The sequence below is a fragment of the Uloborus diversus genome, chromosome 4, assembly GCF_026930045.1.
Source record: "Uloborus diversus isolate 005 chromosome 4, Udiv.v.3.1, whole genome shotgun sequence".
NCBI classification, from domain to species: domain Eukaryota; kingdom Metazoa; phylum Arthropoda; class Arachnida; order Araneae; family Uloboridae; genus Uloborus; species Uloborus diversus.
The window spans coordinates 139,873,500-139,890,233 of NC_072734.1; the positions used below are offsets into that span (position 1 = coordinate 139,873,500).

The 16,734-nt window shown below is 30.3% G+C and overlaps 1 protein-coding gene across 1 annotated transcript; it reads right to left on the minus strand.

Annotated features, from left to right (window-relative positions):
- Positions 1-3,644: 3,644 nt before the first annotated feature.
- On the minus strand, positions 3,645-12,289 carry LOC129220867 (trypsin-3-like). The gene is made up of 7 exons (XM_054855299.1): positions 12,220-12,289; positions 9,791-9,821; positions 7,040-7,110; positions 6,031-6,119; positions 5,661-5,923; positions 4,907-5,055; positions 3,645-3,863 (listed from the first exon to the last, which is right to left on the minus strand). Exons 1-7 carry the CDS (start codon positions 12,286-12,288, stop codon positions 3,645-3,647), a joined length of 891 nt encoding a protein of 296 aa, XP_054711274.1. The 5' UTR covers position 12,289.
- Positions 12,290-16,734: the final 4,445 nt, after the last annotated feature.

The following is a 16,734-nucleotide window of genomic DNA, read 5'->3' on the forward strand; positions in this document are numbered from 1 at the left end:
ACCGTGTTTAGATGTATGTATATATTTCAATGTGTTAGAACTATCAATAAAGCGTAAACTAAGGATTTTTAGAACTATCAATCCCTGATTGAACCTTTGAATATACTCATTGTACTATTAATACATAATGTAAATGTTCATTTTTTGGCAAATATCATGAAAGTGTTATTATTGTTTTTCCAGTTTCAATCCTGATCTGCTGAAGAGATTTAATTGGTTGTCATATTGAACTGGCTTGAAATGGCAGTATATTTTGCACATATGCAAAACCTGTTATTCGGCTCTCTTTTATTTATTCTGCATTCTATTGTTTTCTATTCGCATGAGTTTAAATTTAAGTTGCCATAATTTTTTACGTGATAAAGTTTATTTTGATTTAGGTCTGATACGCACACTAGCCGTTATTTTTATTTCAAACCTCGTATCAACTGAAATTACCCTTGAATAGGTTTACTAATGTTTGAAGACCAAGAAACTTTCGGCATTGATGTACAAGTTTTACGTAAATTTACTACTCTAAAATCAGCTGCTGTTTCTACTAAAAATCGTGGATGATTATGAGAAGTTTCTATAAATTTCTGGAATGGAACATATATCTATAAAAATCCCTAGTGGTCATTGTTTTTCAAAGTCGAAATAAACTAGAGGATAATACAAAATAGAAAGTCTTGACTCCATTTAAGCTAAAAGGCAACACATTCCAGTTTTACAGTAGCAACATTTTTTATTGTATAAGTCATTTTTTATGAGACTTTTTTGTTTCCACTGGGTTAAAAACCACGCTTGGCGCGGAGTGAAAAAAACGGGAGTTTCCGAAAATTTGGATATTTAATAAATTAATTTCTCCTCGACTTTCGAACTTTTATCATTAGAACATTTAGGTAGTTTTATATCCTTTACTGTGTATGTTTCATAGCATCAAGCAGAGCACAGAATATTCTTTTTGCTACATATTTAAGCTGCTTCCCGTAACATTAAAATTTTGAAGCGTATTTAATTATTTGACTAATTCCTAACAACAGCTAATAGAGATGTTTTCACTTTCAATTACTCAATAAGAATCAATGGGCACTGTCATGCTGTTTTAATGAATGAAGTTTTTGTACTAGATGAAATAAAATCCGTTATTTCTGAAAACGAAAGACGTTATGAAAAACACTAGAAAGGAACACATGTATTCACATCTCCAACTAAAAGTATTTTGGTAAACTAAAAGTATAATCCGTTAAATCTGCAAGAAAAAAATATTTTAGACAGCACAAACAAGATACAACACAAAATTTGAAATTAATTACTAAACATACGGTACGTAATGTAGTAAAGTGCAAGTTGTAGCTAGTTGGAAGAATGTATGAAATTTTAGCTTGGAAAAAGTATTTGAAATTTAAGCGACATATGTCTCAAATACTTAAGTACGCAAGTAATTTTTCTCTTCGTTTCAAAGCAGAAGATTTGGAACTGCAGCAAAAAATCCATTCAAAGTGTTCTTGATCAAAGAGAAAAGTTTGAGATTGGTACGTTAGATGTTACTAAAATTGCATTTGATTCAATTCCAAGAAAATCATTGCTTCTTGACCAATAATAATTACCTTTGTTTGAAGTTTAAAAAATTAACTAGTTGAAGTTGAGTTAGTCGATTTATTGATATGCACTCATCGATCAACATGCGTATAACCCGCGGAAAATTTTCTGAAGAAATAGCATAAGTCATTAAACACATTTCAGGGAAATAATCTTAGTTGAAAGTAGATAGAAATGATGGAAATAACTGATTGGAAATACACTGCTGTGCACACAAAAATAATTCAAGTCATCAAATTATTCACGTCATTGATGCATATTAGGTTTGAGCAAAAGCACTTTAAAATATAAGTGCATCGCACTTACTTACTTATGGCAGTTCATTCGTAAACTAAAACGTTTTCCTGAGTTGTAAACATAGATTATAGCAAATAAAAATATTATTTCTAACTTTATTTAATGTCTTTTTATAGCATGAAATTCAAACCCTTGATCAAAGAAGATGAAGAGAGAAACATGCCTCAAGTTTTTGTGTATTTAGAGGAAAAGTATAGATAATTGAATAAAATTGTTGTTGTTGATAAATAACAACTGTAGTTTTTATTGAAAAGTGCTTATTGAATAAAGAACTCTACACTGTACTTTGTCTTGATAAAATGATGGATAGAATAATTTTCTATATTTAGGCTCTGTGTAGTACCGTAATGTAAAACATTAGTAAGATTATTTCCAGATATATTCATCACAAGAAGATATTTTCAACTGCATTTGAAGAACCAGCCTTTACTTAAAAATAGTTATTTTTGACGTTCAAACATATTGATCATGATAATCTAGTTGAAACAGTTTCGATGTTGTACATTAAATCCGTTCAGCAGTGCAGAAAACGAAAGCCATTTTCAAGACGCTATCATTTTAGCTAAATCACTTTTTTGCTCTGGAAAAGTTTTGAAACAGTCCTAGAAAACTTAACTTGTAGAATATTGTTCGTGCTTCTTGTACATTTAACTAAAATCTAAACAATATTATTTTCTGAAAGTACAAAGAATCCATTAAGTATTTTCAAGCGTGCAATCATTTCTTGAACCGGAGTTCAATAAATATGTTTTTAAATAAGTTGACACACTTGTAAATAAATAAGTTGGAGGATACTCTTTAAGTAAAGTTTTAAGAAGTTTAAAAAAATCTCACTGGGAAGCTCTTATGCTTGTTACATGCAAAACCTCCTTAGAAAAATACCCTTTTCTATCACTTCCAATAAATTGTTTTAATGCAATCCGAAAATACTTTATTGAAGAAACGTTTCAATGGATGATATTCTAATCATGGTAAAATGCTATTTTTATCAAAGACAGATGTTTGCATTTTGCGCTTTTTAAACTATTAATTACTCTATTTATCTGTTGTCAAAAGTTATCAAAATAAAAAAAAATAAATAAAACAATGGGGGAAAGCATCTTTTACCTCTTCTGTGAATAGTTTCAATTCAAAAACTAATTTAACGTTTTTAGTTTTTTTTTTTTTTTTTGTGTGTGGAAGGGGAGAGGGAGTTAAGAAAAACTGTGAAAGGCTTGTGTTAACTGTACGTTAAAAATGAAGGAGAAAGAATATTTTTGTTGAATGATTTTTTTCAGAAATTCAAAATAAGCTTGTATAAATTGAATACCTAAATCTCTACTAATTCTTGTTTGTTAGATTTTCTCAGAAATTTACAATGAGCTTATAAAAATTAGATGCCAAAATCTCTGATATTCCTTGTTTGTTAGGAGATTTTTTAATGTTATTTTTGTTTGGGAGTTAAAAAACAAATGTAGTTGCAAAAAAAAAAGTACATCTACCAAAACCTCCTGAAAGAGGTTTGAAGCATTAAGCCTCTTCGAAATAGTGGAATCTAAAGAGAATAAATGCTTAATGTTTGATTCTACGTAGTTCCTCGTCATAAAATGAGAAAATTTTCTTTTTCTAAAACACATGATTCTTGACGCTCGCACACTGAAGAATTTTTTTAAGGCGAAGTGGTTTTTAAGCTTTTTTATTTTGAAAATTCGTAGAAAAACATTTAGTGTCACTCATATAAAAATAATCACAAGACATCCCAGCATGACTACCGCGTATATCCACCTTCATCCCCGTCGTCTGGATTTTTTGGACTGTTCAACTTCGCAAAGTTCGTCTTTGTCTTCGCCCATGTTTTCTTTTATCCAGTCCATGTAGGCAGCAGTGCTTGTATAAACCGCCGGTATGTGGCGCTGGGCACAACCTCGTCTAGACACGAAGGAGGCCACACCGACTGCTACGGGCTTCGTCTCGTTCATGGCGACGAGAGGTCCGCCAGAATCTCCCTGCAAAACAACAGAACGTGCACTCTGGCTCAGCGAGAGCTTTAAAAGTGTCCTATAATTAACGAGCTAGGCGGGGCAGTGGGTAGCCTTGTGGTTAATAAAGTCTTGAATCGTAAAATAAGTAGCGACATGTGCGCCATCTTGGGGCTAAACGATGCATTCTTCCTATGTCTGATTTGGTAAAGTAGCGTGTTTTTCTTCTTGATTGTGGTTTCTTATTAACTCCATGTTAGCCCACAATCAAGAAGCAAAACAGGCTAGTTCATCATAGCAGGCATAAGAATCACTCTGGCTCAGAGAGAGCGTAATTTATTTTTACAATAGCGTAAATTTATTTTAAAAAAAAGCGTCAATAACACATTTATTTGCTCTAAGTACTATATAATCTAATAACTATTTAGAAAACGATTTTACTTTTTGTATTTTTTTCATATGATGAATTTGAAGAGTATTAGTTGTGACTTTAGAAGCTTAAGTTGTTGTAAAATAATAATTCTTCTTCTTTTAATATCTAAGAACAATTGTGGAAATTACATGAATAACAGAAAGTGTTGTTACGTCACAGGAGAATTAATGTAATTACAGCTTTAGTCCTTTTTTTCTTTAAATTTGATTTTCTTTTTTGTATTAAAATAATAATCATAAATAGTTTGCAATTTAAAAAGAAAAAAATATTAAAACCCTTGAACATATATGTTGCAGAAGATTAAAGGGTGATCTGGGTTTAAAGTAAGGATAAAAGAAAGGATAAGTAGCCAAAACAAAAATATCCCAAGATTATATTAGGCTAATAGTGCTTACTAGATGTGAAAACAGACACTCTTGAACAATTTTAAATATTCTTTAAACGAATCAGGATCTTTGCACCATCCTTTGATTAAGAGTACCTCTTAATGTAACTCAATGAAATATCAACAGTGTTTGAACCACACTTGATGGACATAAGCACACCTAATATATTGTTTCCCTCCCATACTTAGCTATAAATTTCATTCCCAAGTATTTGGATGAAAAAAAATATAATTATTGGTACAAGTACTTACGAAGCAGATGCCCTTGTCTCGTTCTCCGCCGGCACAAACATGTCTTCTAGTTACAGGAATACCCAAAATGGCGTATGTGAAGGCGCACATGGAGTTAGTGGGCACGTTTTCCACGGCTGTCTGCAAAATTTTAGCTGATTCTCGTCCTCCTGTTCAGTCAAAATAAACACATAGTTAACATTTTTCATAGCATGAAAATTATAAAATGCGTAATAATAGGCTTATAACGCATGATTATGAGGACGTAAAAATTACTTTTAAGTGAAACATCTTATGCGAGGGCTTTAAAAGTCTGATTTGCAAGCTTTTTGTGTCACGGAAGTGACGTAGTTGTTTTTTAATTGTTGCAAAAAACAATGAAAAATAGTAGTGATTATAAAATTTTGTTTATAAATTTAACAAGTTAATTTCAAGGCTGAAATCAGCACTGTTCCTTAGAATTTTGAACTTCAATAATTCCTTGAATTTTGGTCATAATCGATTTGAATTTTTTTGTATTAGTATTATTTCCTATGCTTGTGACTTCTCTAAGCACAACTTTACGAACCTGGATGCCATATAAAAAGTTAGATATCGTATTTTTCACTTTCTTTTCTTTCTTTCTGTTTAAAACTTTCAATATTTTAACCCTGCATTTTATCTTGACTAAGTATGTATCTAGGACTAACAGTCGCAAAAGCAGAGATCTTGCAGGTTAAGCGAGGACAAGCTGAATATTGGGTTGTTTTTAATAGACATTTGAAAATTCACTCACCCTTTTCTGATACTCCCCATCCAATAACTTGAGCTTGCATGTCTTCATACATGGAGTCCTTCGTGGGCAAGCAGATAGTTTGGATGTTCTCGTTGAGGGTCACTCCATCTCTTATCCTCATGATGGCGATATCGTACTCAGTGCCACTGCCGTATTCTGGATGGGCGATGATTTCGTCGAAAAGTATTTCAGTGTCTGGTCCATCGCGATGGATTGTTCCGACGTAGGCGTTGTAATGCTTTGGATCTTCTGGTTCGCGTCCACTATAAATGGCAAAAAAATAGAATTTTCATGTCCATGAACTTTTTTAGATACAAATTAATTGTTTGCATGATCCAGTTCTTACTCCTTGTGACTTCATTTTACTTACAAGACAACGCAGTGAGCTGCAGTCATCAAGACTTTTGGAGTCACCAAAAATGAGCTGCATACGAAACGTCCTTGATAGTGAAGTGCAACCTGTTCGAAAAAAGTTTTTTTTTTAAATTTATTCCAATGTTAAATTAGCATTAAATATTTGTCTAATAAGACATGTCATAGGAACACATGAGATATTTAGTAATTCAGAATCCATTTAAGGAAAAACATGAGTGAATTTTAACTCCTTGTGAGTAGTACCTTGTATGAAAAGTAGAATAAATATATGTTATTTATCTTTATAATGGCAAATCACATGAAGCTGCTATTTGTCAGTGACGTAGTTTAGTTAGTTTGCTCATGACTCATACATATAATAATGTTTTTATTAAATTTTTATGGACAAGATTTATTGTTTAATTTGAAATTTCGTGGAAGTGTGAGCATTTTCTTCAAATAATTCTTTTTTTCAGGTTTTTTTTTTTTTTTTTTTTTATCAAAGTACTTTAAATCAAGATAATTTTTACGCATTTCTTCGAGTTGAAGATAATTGAGAAAACATTTTACATGTGGATAAAATATTGATAATGTGAATCGCTAATTTTTAAAATGACAGCAAAAGCTAAAGGAGTAGCTAAAAGCGTAAATAAGGGCACTTTTATTAGAAAAACTGTAAAATCTATTTTGGAAACTTACTGAATATTTTTGATGCTTCTAAAGCAATTTATAGCAAAAAAGTACAGTGATATTGATAAAAAAAATACAAAAATATTTTTCTACCCTTTCAGAATCGATGTGCATTTCAACAGTGGACTCTGCAAAACATTTAAATTCCAGACTAATCGGACTTAAAAATGCACGTGTTTCAGCATTAGCGCTCTGTATGGATTCAAAATTTTTAAAATAAAAAACTAAAAAATCAAATTATATAAATTTCAAGAAAAATTTGTTTTACTGAATCTGGGTTTTACTACAAAATAAACAAGTTTTATTTAGATCCTCTTCATAACAGTCTTTCTTACCATCCATGGAAACTCTCCTTCCAAAGCATCTCTTCCTCCTATAACTCGAGGTGACAACTCTTCATCTGGGTCTGATATTAAAAAGTAGTTTGTAATACTTTTATGACAAGGCAAGATTTAAGCAAAAATAATGCAAAAATAACGTTTAATGTTAAGATTTTTGTATTTTCTCTCATTGAACTGCGTCATAGTTTGTACGTAGAAGATTATATTGATAAAATAAAATGTGCATTTTTAAGGCAAAATATCTACTAACTTTGAAAAAAAAATATGTACCATTTTTCTATTAAATGTGACCTTTGTGGGTCACTCTTTCCGCATAAGGTCATCCCTTGCGGGTCATTCACTTAGGAACGAATTTCAATGTAAGCCTACCTAGGATCTGAATTTTAAACGCATTTTAATCAGAACTTTTAAACGTTCTCTTACATAGATTTGCTTCTCTGTGCAAGAATTGTTACATGAATTTGGTATCAATGACATTAAGTTAGAGGTAAAATACCTGATTTGAAAAAAAAAAAGGAAAAGGCACTCCAGGAGTGCCGATAGAAATGAAAACTAACAATTATGTGTGTATTTTTTGAATCGTCGGGAAATATTTTATTGAGCTGGAAATACTTTTAAGTGAAGTGTTTTTTCATCCATTATTATAAACTCTACTACAAAAATTATATTTCAATTTTCATATAATGCGCTGTTGTAAATGGAAAACTAATACATATTACTTTAAGTGCAAAAATTGCAATCTATTAACTTAAAACGTAAATTTACCAATACATGAAATATGAAATTTAATTAATTGGTATTATTTGAAATTGATACCAATGAAACTTACGAATTTTCATCCACAATTTCAATAACTCTTCCAACCAATCATTATTATCATATTCTAAAACTGATACTATTGATTTATGGTAACTAAAATAGGATACAAACAATTTTGATTCGAATCTATTTAAATATCTTCTAAAGACAGCATCAACTGTAGATTTATATCTCGTTCTGCTAAGATTGCGATAATTGGACATCGTTAAATCAAATTCTCTATTTAATATCCAAAACAGAGGCCTGCACTCGCAATCTCCGAGTCCGCAATCCAGTGACTTAGCCATTCGGACAACCAGGCGCTTGCTTAAAGATGTCCAACGTGCTAGAAGGAGTTTCAACTTCAAAAGTGCTCTAAAAAACTTTAAATCCTACAGAAAAGTTGCTCCTTTTAGAGCTATAGTTTAACTGAAATGTTTATTCCATATGTCCTAGATCTGTAAACTCTAATCTTTAAGATATATTGCTTCAGCTTCAAGACGACCTACAGAAAAAAATGCTCGTGGCGATAAGGTTCTTATTTTGCGTACAAGATTCAATGCATGCAGGACATCGCAAGATTGTTTCACCAAAATTTTTCTTTTCCGAAATTATTTTAAAGCTTTTTTTCTTTTTCTTCAAATAAAGTGTTTATATTTCTACACGTTTTCTTTGTTAAAACGAAATTTGTTAGTATCAAGTTTTAAAAGAAAACAAATGTGTACATTTATCTGTATTTAAAAGTGATTCGGATATTATTTTAAAGAAATTAAATGAGATTCACTCTGGATCAAAATTTAAATTTATGGCAAAAATAATAATTAACTTTCACGATAACTAAATCAGTTCAAATCCTAAAGTTTGAAAAATACAAAACAATTAAGAATATTCTTCAATTTTGAACTTTATATTGCGTTTCAATTGCTATAAAATTTAGTATACTTGTTTCTTCATATTAGTAATTATATAGATGACTTAGGGTGGTAACTGACGCTCGCTAGTTTTCAGTAAATTATCTTAAACTTTTAACGTTGCGTCAAGTTGTAAATTTGTCATTTAATAATCCTGAAATCTTAGTATTTTGACTATTGGGTAAAAATATAAATTTGTTACTCAATAATTCTACAATCTTGGCATTGTGCACATTAAATCTTCAAAACAATGTAGGGGGATAACTAAGGCGAAAATACCAAAAATAACGGTTATTATTCGTTCGCTAAAAACATTTCAGTAATATTATGATCCCTTGAAGGAACTTATGTATTTATATTTTTTTATTTATTTATTTATTTTGTAACCATTTTATACCATTCTAAAATATTGGTACTGCACACATTTAATCTTTAAAAAATAAGAACAAAAAAGGAGGGGAGATAATGAAAGAGAAAACTTCATTAGTAACGGTTATTACTGGTTAGCTAAGACATTTGCAGTAATATAATCCCTTGAAGGAACGTATATATTTATATCTATTTATTTGTTTCTAGTTTTGTTTTAATATTTTTCAAAAAACAAAAAGAAGAAAAGTAAAGAAACAATAAAAAGGCAACAGTAACGGTTATCAGCAATTGGTCAGCTAATTATATCTAATCCATACCCTTACTCCATATTTCAAAGCATGTCATTTGCCACATTCGTGCACAAAACTATCCATAATATTTATATGAGGACTCTTTTAAGTTTAAATAACAATACAATTACATTTTTTGAACCAATTGGAAATTAAAAAAATTGCAATAACCTAATTATGTTTATATCGTCGCCTCAGAGCAACAGTAGGATATCTTAGTGTTATTTGTGGGACTAGATGTCTTAGTGTTGCTTTGAAGTGACGATGTGCAAATTATTCATTTCTCTCCTTACTTATTTCTTGCATACGTTTCTAAATAATTAGTAAAAAAAAAAAAAAGATTGCTAAAATTATACAAATTTCCTTAAAATATTTACCTGTCAACATACGATCCAAAGCAACAATATCCTGAAAAAATAAATTCGTAAATTGTCTATTTCGATATTAATAAACGAAATCACAAAGAACAATTGCATGTAAATATTAGTGCTCTTTGAATCGGTTTTCCTTCGTTTTAAAATAAATTATGTACTCATTTACTAATTCTCTTTCCATAAATTAAAAAAACACATGAATGAAATAATAAATGCTTTAAAAATTTAGTCAAGCTTATTTTTAGAATATTGCGTTTGACTGTTATATTTTTAAGTTCAAAATCTCAAACATTTCAAATCTTAAAAACCCTAACAGTACACATCTCTTTTGTTCTTGCCATCCTTTGTATCCTCTTTAGAAAGTTAGGTGTCTTCTGGGATTAATTACTACAATGACATTGATTTTTGTCGTATATTTCATCCCTTTAAAAGACGTCAAAGCTTTTTCTCGCTTCGAAAAAAACACTATCTGTACATCTGGGGTCAACTCAAATTTTGTACTTAGCGTTAAGTTTAACAGTTAGTTTTTGAAAGCAAATAATGAAAGTTTAGGAATTTAAAACTTTTATTTAAAATTGCATTACTACATTCTCTAAAACCAAAAGAAGACATTTTTTTCATTAAATATGCAATTCCCGTATCAGTTACAGGCAGCAATGGGAAATTGTGAATCGTACATATAAGGATAATAATTAACAATATATGCTATATTGGATAATTTAAGTTCCTAAATTACTACCAATTTTCAATAAAAAAAAATAGACACCAGGGAAGTTTTTAAAGAGTCTCAAACTTTTGAAAGAAAAATAAATCCTAAGTTTTTCGATATTTTTCTTTGGACAAAATTAGTATTATTTTTAAATCTTGTTTATACTAGGTTCCATTTGACAAAAATTTGTAATTAACATAACACCAAAGCTTATAAAATATGTTTAAAATGTCTGATTTTTAAAATTTATTGATACAGGTTTTAGAAAAACAAAAAAATGCAACTGTTTTCAAAGACATACAAAAAAATTGGTTTCTTGAACTTCCATTGTGCTAGATATAATTTTTCTGGTTTCTGCAATTCATATTGCTTACGAGCTTTATTTTTGATTATGCTTGATTTGAAATGAGAAGCATCTGGAAATCGCTATGTACCGTGTAAAACATACTACATGTAATTCCTAGTCTAATTCCTATTTACCTCATACATTTAATTAAAATGATAATCACGGAACTGAATTAATGTAGTCATAGCTATCAACAATTTATGAGAAAAACAGGAATTTATTACAAGTACTTATCAATGATGCCTTTTTACATAAAAAAGGTGTGGATTATTTTCCGCCTAAAAACGAAAGCACAAAAATGGCTACTTTTCTTTCCCCCAACTACTCCCTACCTCTTAACATCAGGAACAACTAGCAATTAAAATTCATCCAAAAGAACGAGGCTAAAGCTATCTGCCTATTATATATTTCACTTAAGAAGCAGAAAAAAATGCGTACACATTTCAATACCTCACAGTTATTAAAGTCGAGGTAGCAACTGCTTCCGCTTCCCACCCCCTACCTAAATAACGGGCCTGCTTGGCATGAAGCCTTCATATTACAGGCGTTGTCATATGCGCAGATGGAGGGGTCATATACAAATGGTACTTTTTTCCCAAATAAGCTAACATTAAACGTGAATTTTAAATATACCGTACGGCATCCCAAGTACGTCATGTACCTGTATCGATCTCGGATCAGCTGCGTAAAAAAGAGAGATTTTAGAGACAGAGCAGACTCGTTACAAAGTGATAGCTAACCTAATGTATTCGGACTATTTCTCGGAAAAATTGTCCAGCGCGTGGCAGGTTATATATTTCATTAAAAATAATAACTTTAGAACGCAGTATAATTCTTAAGGTTACAGATAAATGAAAATACCCTTCCATAAAAATTCAGATCGAAAAACATTTTTAACTAAATTATTTAGAATTTTGTTAAAGTTTAATAATAAATTTTTAAGCATATATAAGCTACTACCCAAATTTATCCTTTGTGCTTGCTAGTAAATTTCATCCAATTAATCATGTTTAAGAAGATGCCCAATAAAAGCTTAAAAATAAATATGATTCTAGAAATTCTCGTCAACTCGATGAAAATTGAAAATTGCTCAGCATATAAAACTACATATTTTAGCAAAAAATATCGATTGTACTTAAATATTAGAGATTTAATTGTTGTAAAAAGATTTTGCTAAGCCGATACAATTATTATTTTTTTGTTGAATTGTTTTAGATATCAAATGAATACAACTTCATGTTTAAAGTTTAACAATTAAGGGGAGGGGGTGCTTTTGGACTTACAAAAAAATGTTCTATATTTTTAAAGTTGAGTTAAAATTTACTTTTCTTTTAATTCAAGGTTAATGTGCTATAAAACTAATAATTCACAACTTACATTAATGCTTTTGCTTTGAACGGCCACCGCCAGAGCTACCAAAGCCACTGTTACTGCAGCGAAGGCCATTGTTGACTAGATACTGCTCCGTCCCATGCGACACTATTTATACCCGAGTCGTAAGGGTAGCCCGCTGATAATAAAACGTTGCACCTCGTATGAGTTATTTGAATTAAATGGTCATTGACATTACATTTTATTTAATAAGACGCTGTTATTCAGATGAAATGACGCTCGTATATGGGTACCTCTATGCATGCTTCGCGTTTGGAAGGAGGTGGAAACTCTTAATTAATTGCCGATAAGAAATATTTCTGAGAAATTGGCGAAAGAATTGCAAAACGAAACTGACATAGCATGGCTTATTATTTTGTTGTTTTTTGCTCTTCTTTTAATAGGTTCCGGGTTGTTGGGTACACAAGTGTAATTAGTGAAAATAGGACGTGTGGATTTTTGAGTTTTCCGAAATCAATAAGGGAAAGATGTAAATTTTAAGCCCATTACATCATCAACTTTTGAGCAAAGCTTTACTACTTACATCAATGAAAATATCCAAATCTTTTGATTAAAATATTTTTACGATGTACTTTTTTTTAGGGGGCATAGGTTTTCAACTTGCAAAACTTATGGTTGTGTGCCTTTTTGAAATATACGGTAAAAATTAGAACTTTCGATCAATGAAAAATTAAATAATAATATAAGAATCTAATACAGAAAATATTGAAGTTAGAGAAATCGGGGTGCAAAAAAAATTGCACTTACTTTATCTATAAACCTTAATAAGCAATTTTTGCGCATACATATACAAAAGAAGAAAGTGTACACTTTTTATTCAGCATTCCACTAATTATTACACACTAGTTAATTCCAAATTTTAAAGTACTAAGTAATAGATTTTGACAATTTCTTTGATACTTGACTGAAAATAATTCTCTTTCGAGAGAAGGAAATACTGTGTAATTTACAGCCCTCTGCATGAGATATGTTTTTACAGTTTCCAGGCCATGTAAAGCATTTGAAAAAGTAAGTTTTAATGGGTGTTTCATTATCGCTTTTTGCATCTTTATTCATTGGTTGCCCTCTCGTCCGTCAAAAATGGAAGATTCCAATAAAACAGTTTTTCTGCTTCAAGTAATATGGATGTGTCATTTGGAAAACAATCCAATGTTTCCCAACTTAAATTTCCAAAAAAAAAAAAATTTTTTTTTTTGGCTGTGGAAGTGATTTGTTAATTCGGGGTTTATTATTCGTTAAATAGAGGTTTTTGCTTTCATTTTAGGTGGGTAAGATTAAAAGTTGCTAAATCGCGAAATTCGTTAAATAGAGGTTCGTTAATTCGGGGTCCGACAGTATACTACTCTAAACTACTTTTTCACATTTAAAAATAAAAAAACTCTGTTACTACATTTAATTTTATTACTTCGTACTTCATTTTGTTTTGTAAAAAGTTAAACACAACTCGATAATTCCATAGCAAAACACCTAATCAGGTAAAAACTGAGCACAGTTAGATTTCTCTAAATATAACTTAGTAATTAGATATAGAAAACACTGATAAGGCGTTTTCATACAAATGTAAAAAATATGTATAATTCAATGTAACGTACGTTTCGGAGTAAATCTTATTTTCCTTGAAGAAAATGAAAATTTCAGCTTATACTGTGGCCTTTAAAATATTATCGTGCTTTGCTTTTTTGAAATAAGAGGCATTTGTCTTTTTCGTAATATATTTGGAATTTAGCCATTAAAAAAATACCAAGCAGCATGTAACGCAATATTTTATCATGTCAATGTTACGTTTTCAGAAATTTATGTCGTTTGTTCTACTTTTATGTTTGTTTCAACTCTTTTGTGCGTCACGGTTGTAAAATGTGTGTAGATTCTTTATCTTATAAGGTCAACTTTTCATCTGGATTATGCCTTGAAGTTTATCCTACGGGAACCTTGAAAACAAAATCTTATTTTCTGGATTTAGTTGTCTCTGAGAAAAAGATGATAGACTTCTCGTAAGCCGTCGTTGTATAATTTTAGTTTCATTTTCGTTTTTTATGTTAGATTGAACAGCAGCTCTAAAAATAAATTGATGGAAAATAAAATAAAAATTTTAGTAAAACAGCAATAAAAAAAATATTAAGTGAAACAAATACAGTCAATGCTCTTTAGAACGACCCCCTATTACTGCGACCCTTCCGTTATAGCGACCGATGCTCGAAGTCCCTTTCCCTATTCCATAGATGTAATGTTATTTTATCTTCCATTACAGCGTCCAAACTAAACCATTCATTCTGATATAACGTCCAAATTTGAATTTCTTTTCTTTCTTTTTTTTTCGTTATCCTGAGGACTAACTATTCGAGAACTAATATTTAAACATTTTATGTTTTTAAATTTAAAATATTTCATATGAAATCAATTACAGGTTGGTATAGGTTATAGGATGAAAGAAAAATAAATGATGTAATCCGCATACAGTAAACATTACGAATGATATTTCTTTTTTTTTTTTTTTTTTTTGAAAAAAATCAAGAAATTGGAAAGCTTCTATAATATTTATGTAATAGGAAAAGAAAATTGGAAAAATCTCAATAAATAAAATATTAATTATTACAATTATCTAATTGTTAAAATAACTCATTATAAATGATTTTTGTCGTTACACGTATTATTTTCAATTTATATGTGTAATTTATAGATAGTATTTCAGCATAAAATTTAAAACGAGAAAGCAACTAGAAAAAATATTTTTTTTAATGTAATTTTCTGTTACGTTGTTAGTTTCTTGATTAACTTTTGAGACAAATCGTAACTTTGAAAACTATTCCTGCATGGAAAAAAAATGACTAAATGACATGCAATACGTTATAACAACCTCTCGTTATAGCAACCCGTTTCGTTTGGATGACAGGGATTGTTATAAGGAGCGTCGACTGTACATAGTTTACCGCACATCAGCCTCCCGTACTTAGAGATAAGGCAGCTGTGTGAATTGTGCTGAAAATATCGTTGCAAATGTGACATCGATCAGTAGCAGTAACGTTGTCACTTGTAGAAGTTGCAATGGTGCGGCATAGCGATGGCACGGTGGGCATTGTCGTGTCGGGTGCAGCATATTCGTAATGGCGGTTCCTTGAGAACTACACAGTGAGCATTTTGCATTGGGAAGAATAGCGCATTTTTGGAGAGTACCCAAAAGTGCATAAAGTATTTGATAGTAATTGTGTACAAACAATATCTTGAATACCTTGGAGTCATTCTACATAAAATCAACAAATTTTCAGAAATTTTGACTTCTATGAAATTTGGTAGATAATATGTATCAATTCTGTACTCCTGGACTATTTTATTTTTTTCTTTATATTTTTTTATTCCTGACACATGAGTAAAATTTGTCCTTTTTGATGTTTTTTTTAAATTTTTAGTAAATTTATTTAAATTAGTAAGAAAATCAAACACAGCTTATTGTAAAGCTCAAAAAATTAACTTCTGTTAGTGCATAAGAAGACTCTATTTAATTCTAACTAGAAAATTTCCATGGTGAAATCGTGGTTCAATAATTAGTGCATACTAGAAGCACAGAAAAAAATAAGCTGATACAGGAACTCTTTCATTATGAAAAAATTGCTTGAACTTGAAAGGAAGAAATGGTCTTTTCCACACCTCCAAAATGGCCAGTGGGTTAAGTGATAAAAATTCAAAAATGTTAGGGCAAAAAGCTGTTGCGTTGTCTTTTAAAACGAATCCAAGATGTCTTGTTGTTTAAAATCGTAGAAGAGAGTCGTAAGAGATATAAGAGATAAAAGTTCCATTTAAATGTTTTTACAATTTTCAAATTGTAAAAACTGGCAAGATTTTTTTCCCACAAGTCAAAGCAATTATGATTATAAATAAGGTCTCTTTATGCAAGAGCTCTAAAGATTTAGTTAAATAAATACCTTTGTGCATAAAAAGCAAAATACAAAACAACAACGTCAAATAGCACAAATTGCAGATTACTAGAGACACGTGTTTCGACGTTACAAGGAACGCTTTTTTCAATGCAAAAAAATCAGCTGATGGATAAAAAGAAAATCAACAAAAGCTTTTTTTGTCAGATGTCTTTTCATACACAAGCTCGTTCTTTTGCATTGAAAAAGGCGTTCCTTGTAACGACATAACACGTGTCTGCAGTAATCTGCAATTTGAACTCTTTGACGTTGTTATTTCTTGTTTTATCTCTAAAGATGTTTATCTTTAAATTTATAACTCAAAATGTACCATCATAATGGCTATAATTTACTTATAGCGTTGAAATATCCGAAAAAAGTTGTATTCAAAATGTTTTTAATTTTAGAATTTTTATCTTTGCTATTATCGGTGTTTTCTTTTAATTCATAATGGATTATACAACCTGACATCATTGAAATTCTAATAAAGGTGAACTAAAACAAATAACTAATTAACAAAAATTCATTACAAGAGTGCTCTTAGATTAGAGCTCTTAGAATATTTTATAGAAGTTTTCAGTTTTTGTAGACA

What these genes read in the sequence shown, in the direction of transcription:
- LOC129220867 (XM_054855299.1), bottom strand. Translation starts at nt 12,288, where the DNA reads ATGGCCTTCGCTGCAGTAACAGTGGCTTTGGTAGCTCTGGCGGTGGCC. An exon ending in ATGGGGAGTATCAGAAAAGG is followed by an intron (nt 5,056 to 5,660) that starts GTGAGTGAATTT and finishes TTGACTGAACAG; the next exon opens with GAGGACGAGAATCAGCTAAA. An exon ending in GAGACAAGGGCATCTGCTTC is followed by an intron (nt 3,864 to 4,906) that starts GTAAGTACTTGT and finishes GTTGTTTTGCAG; the next exon opens with GGAGATTCTGGCGGACCTCT.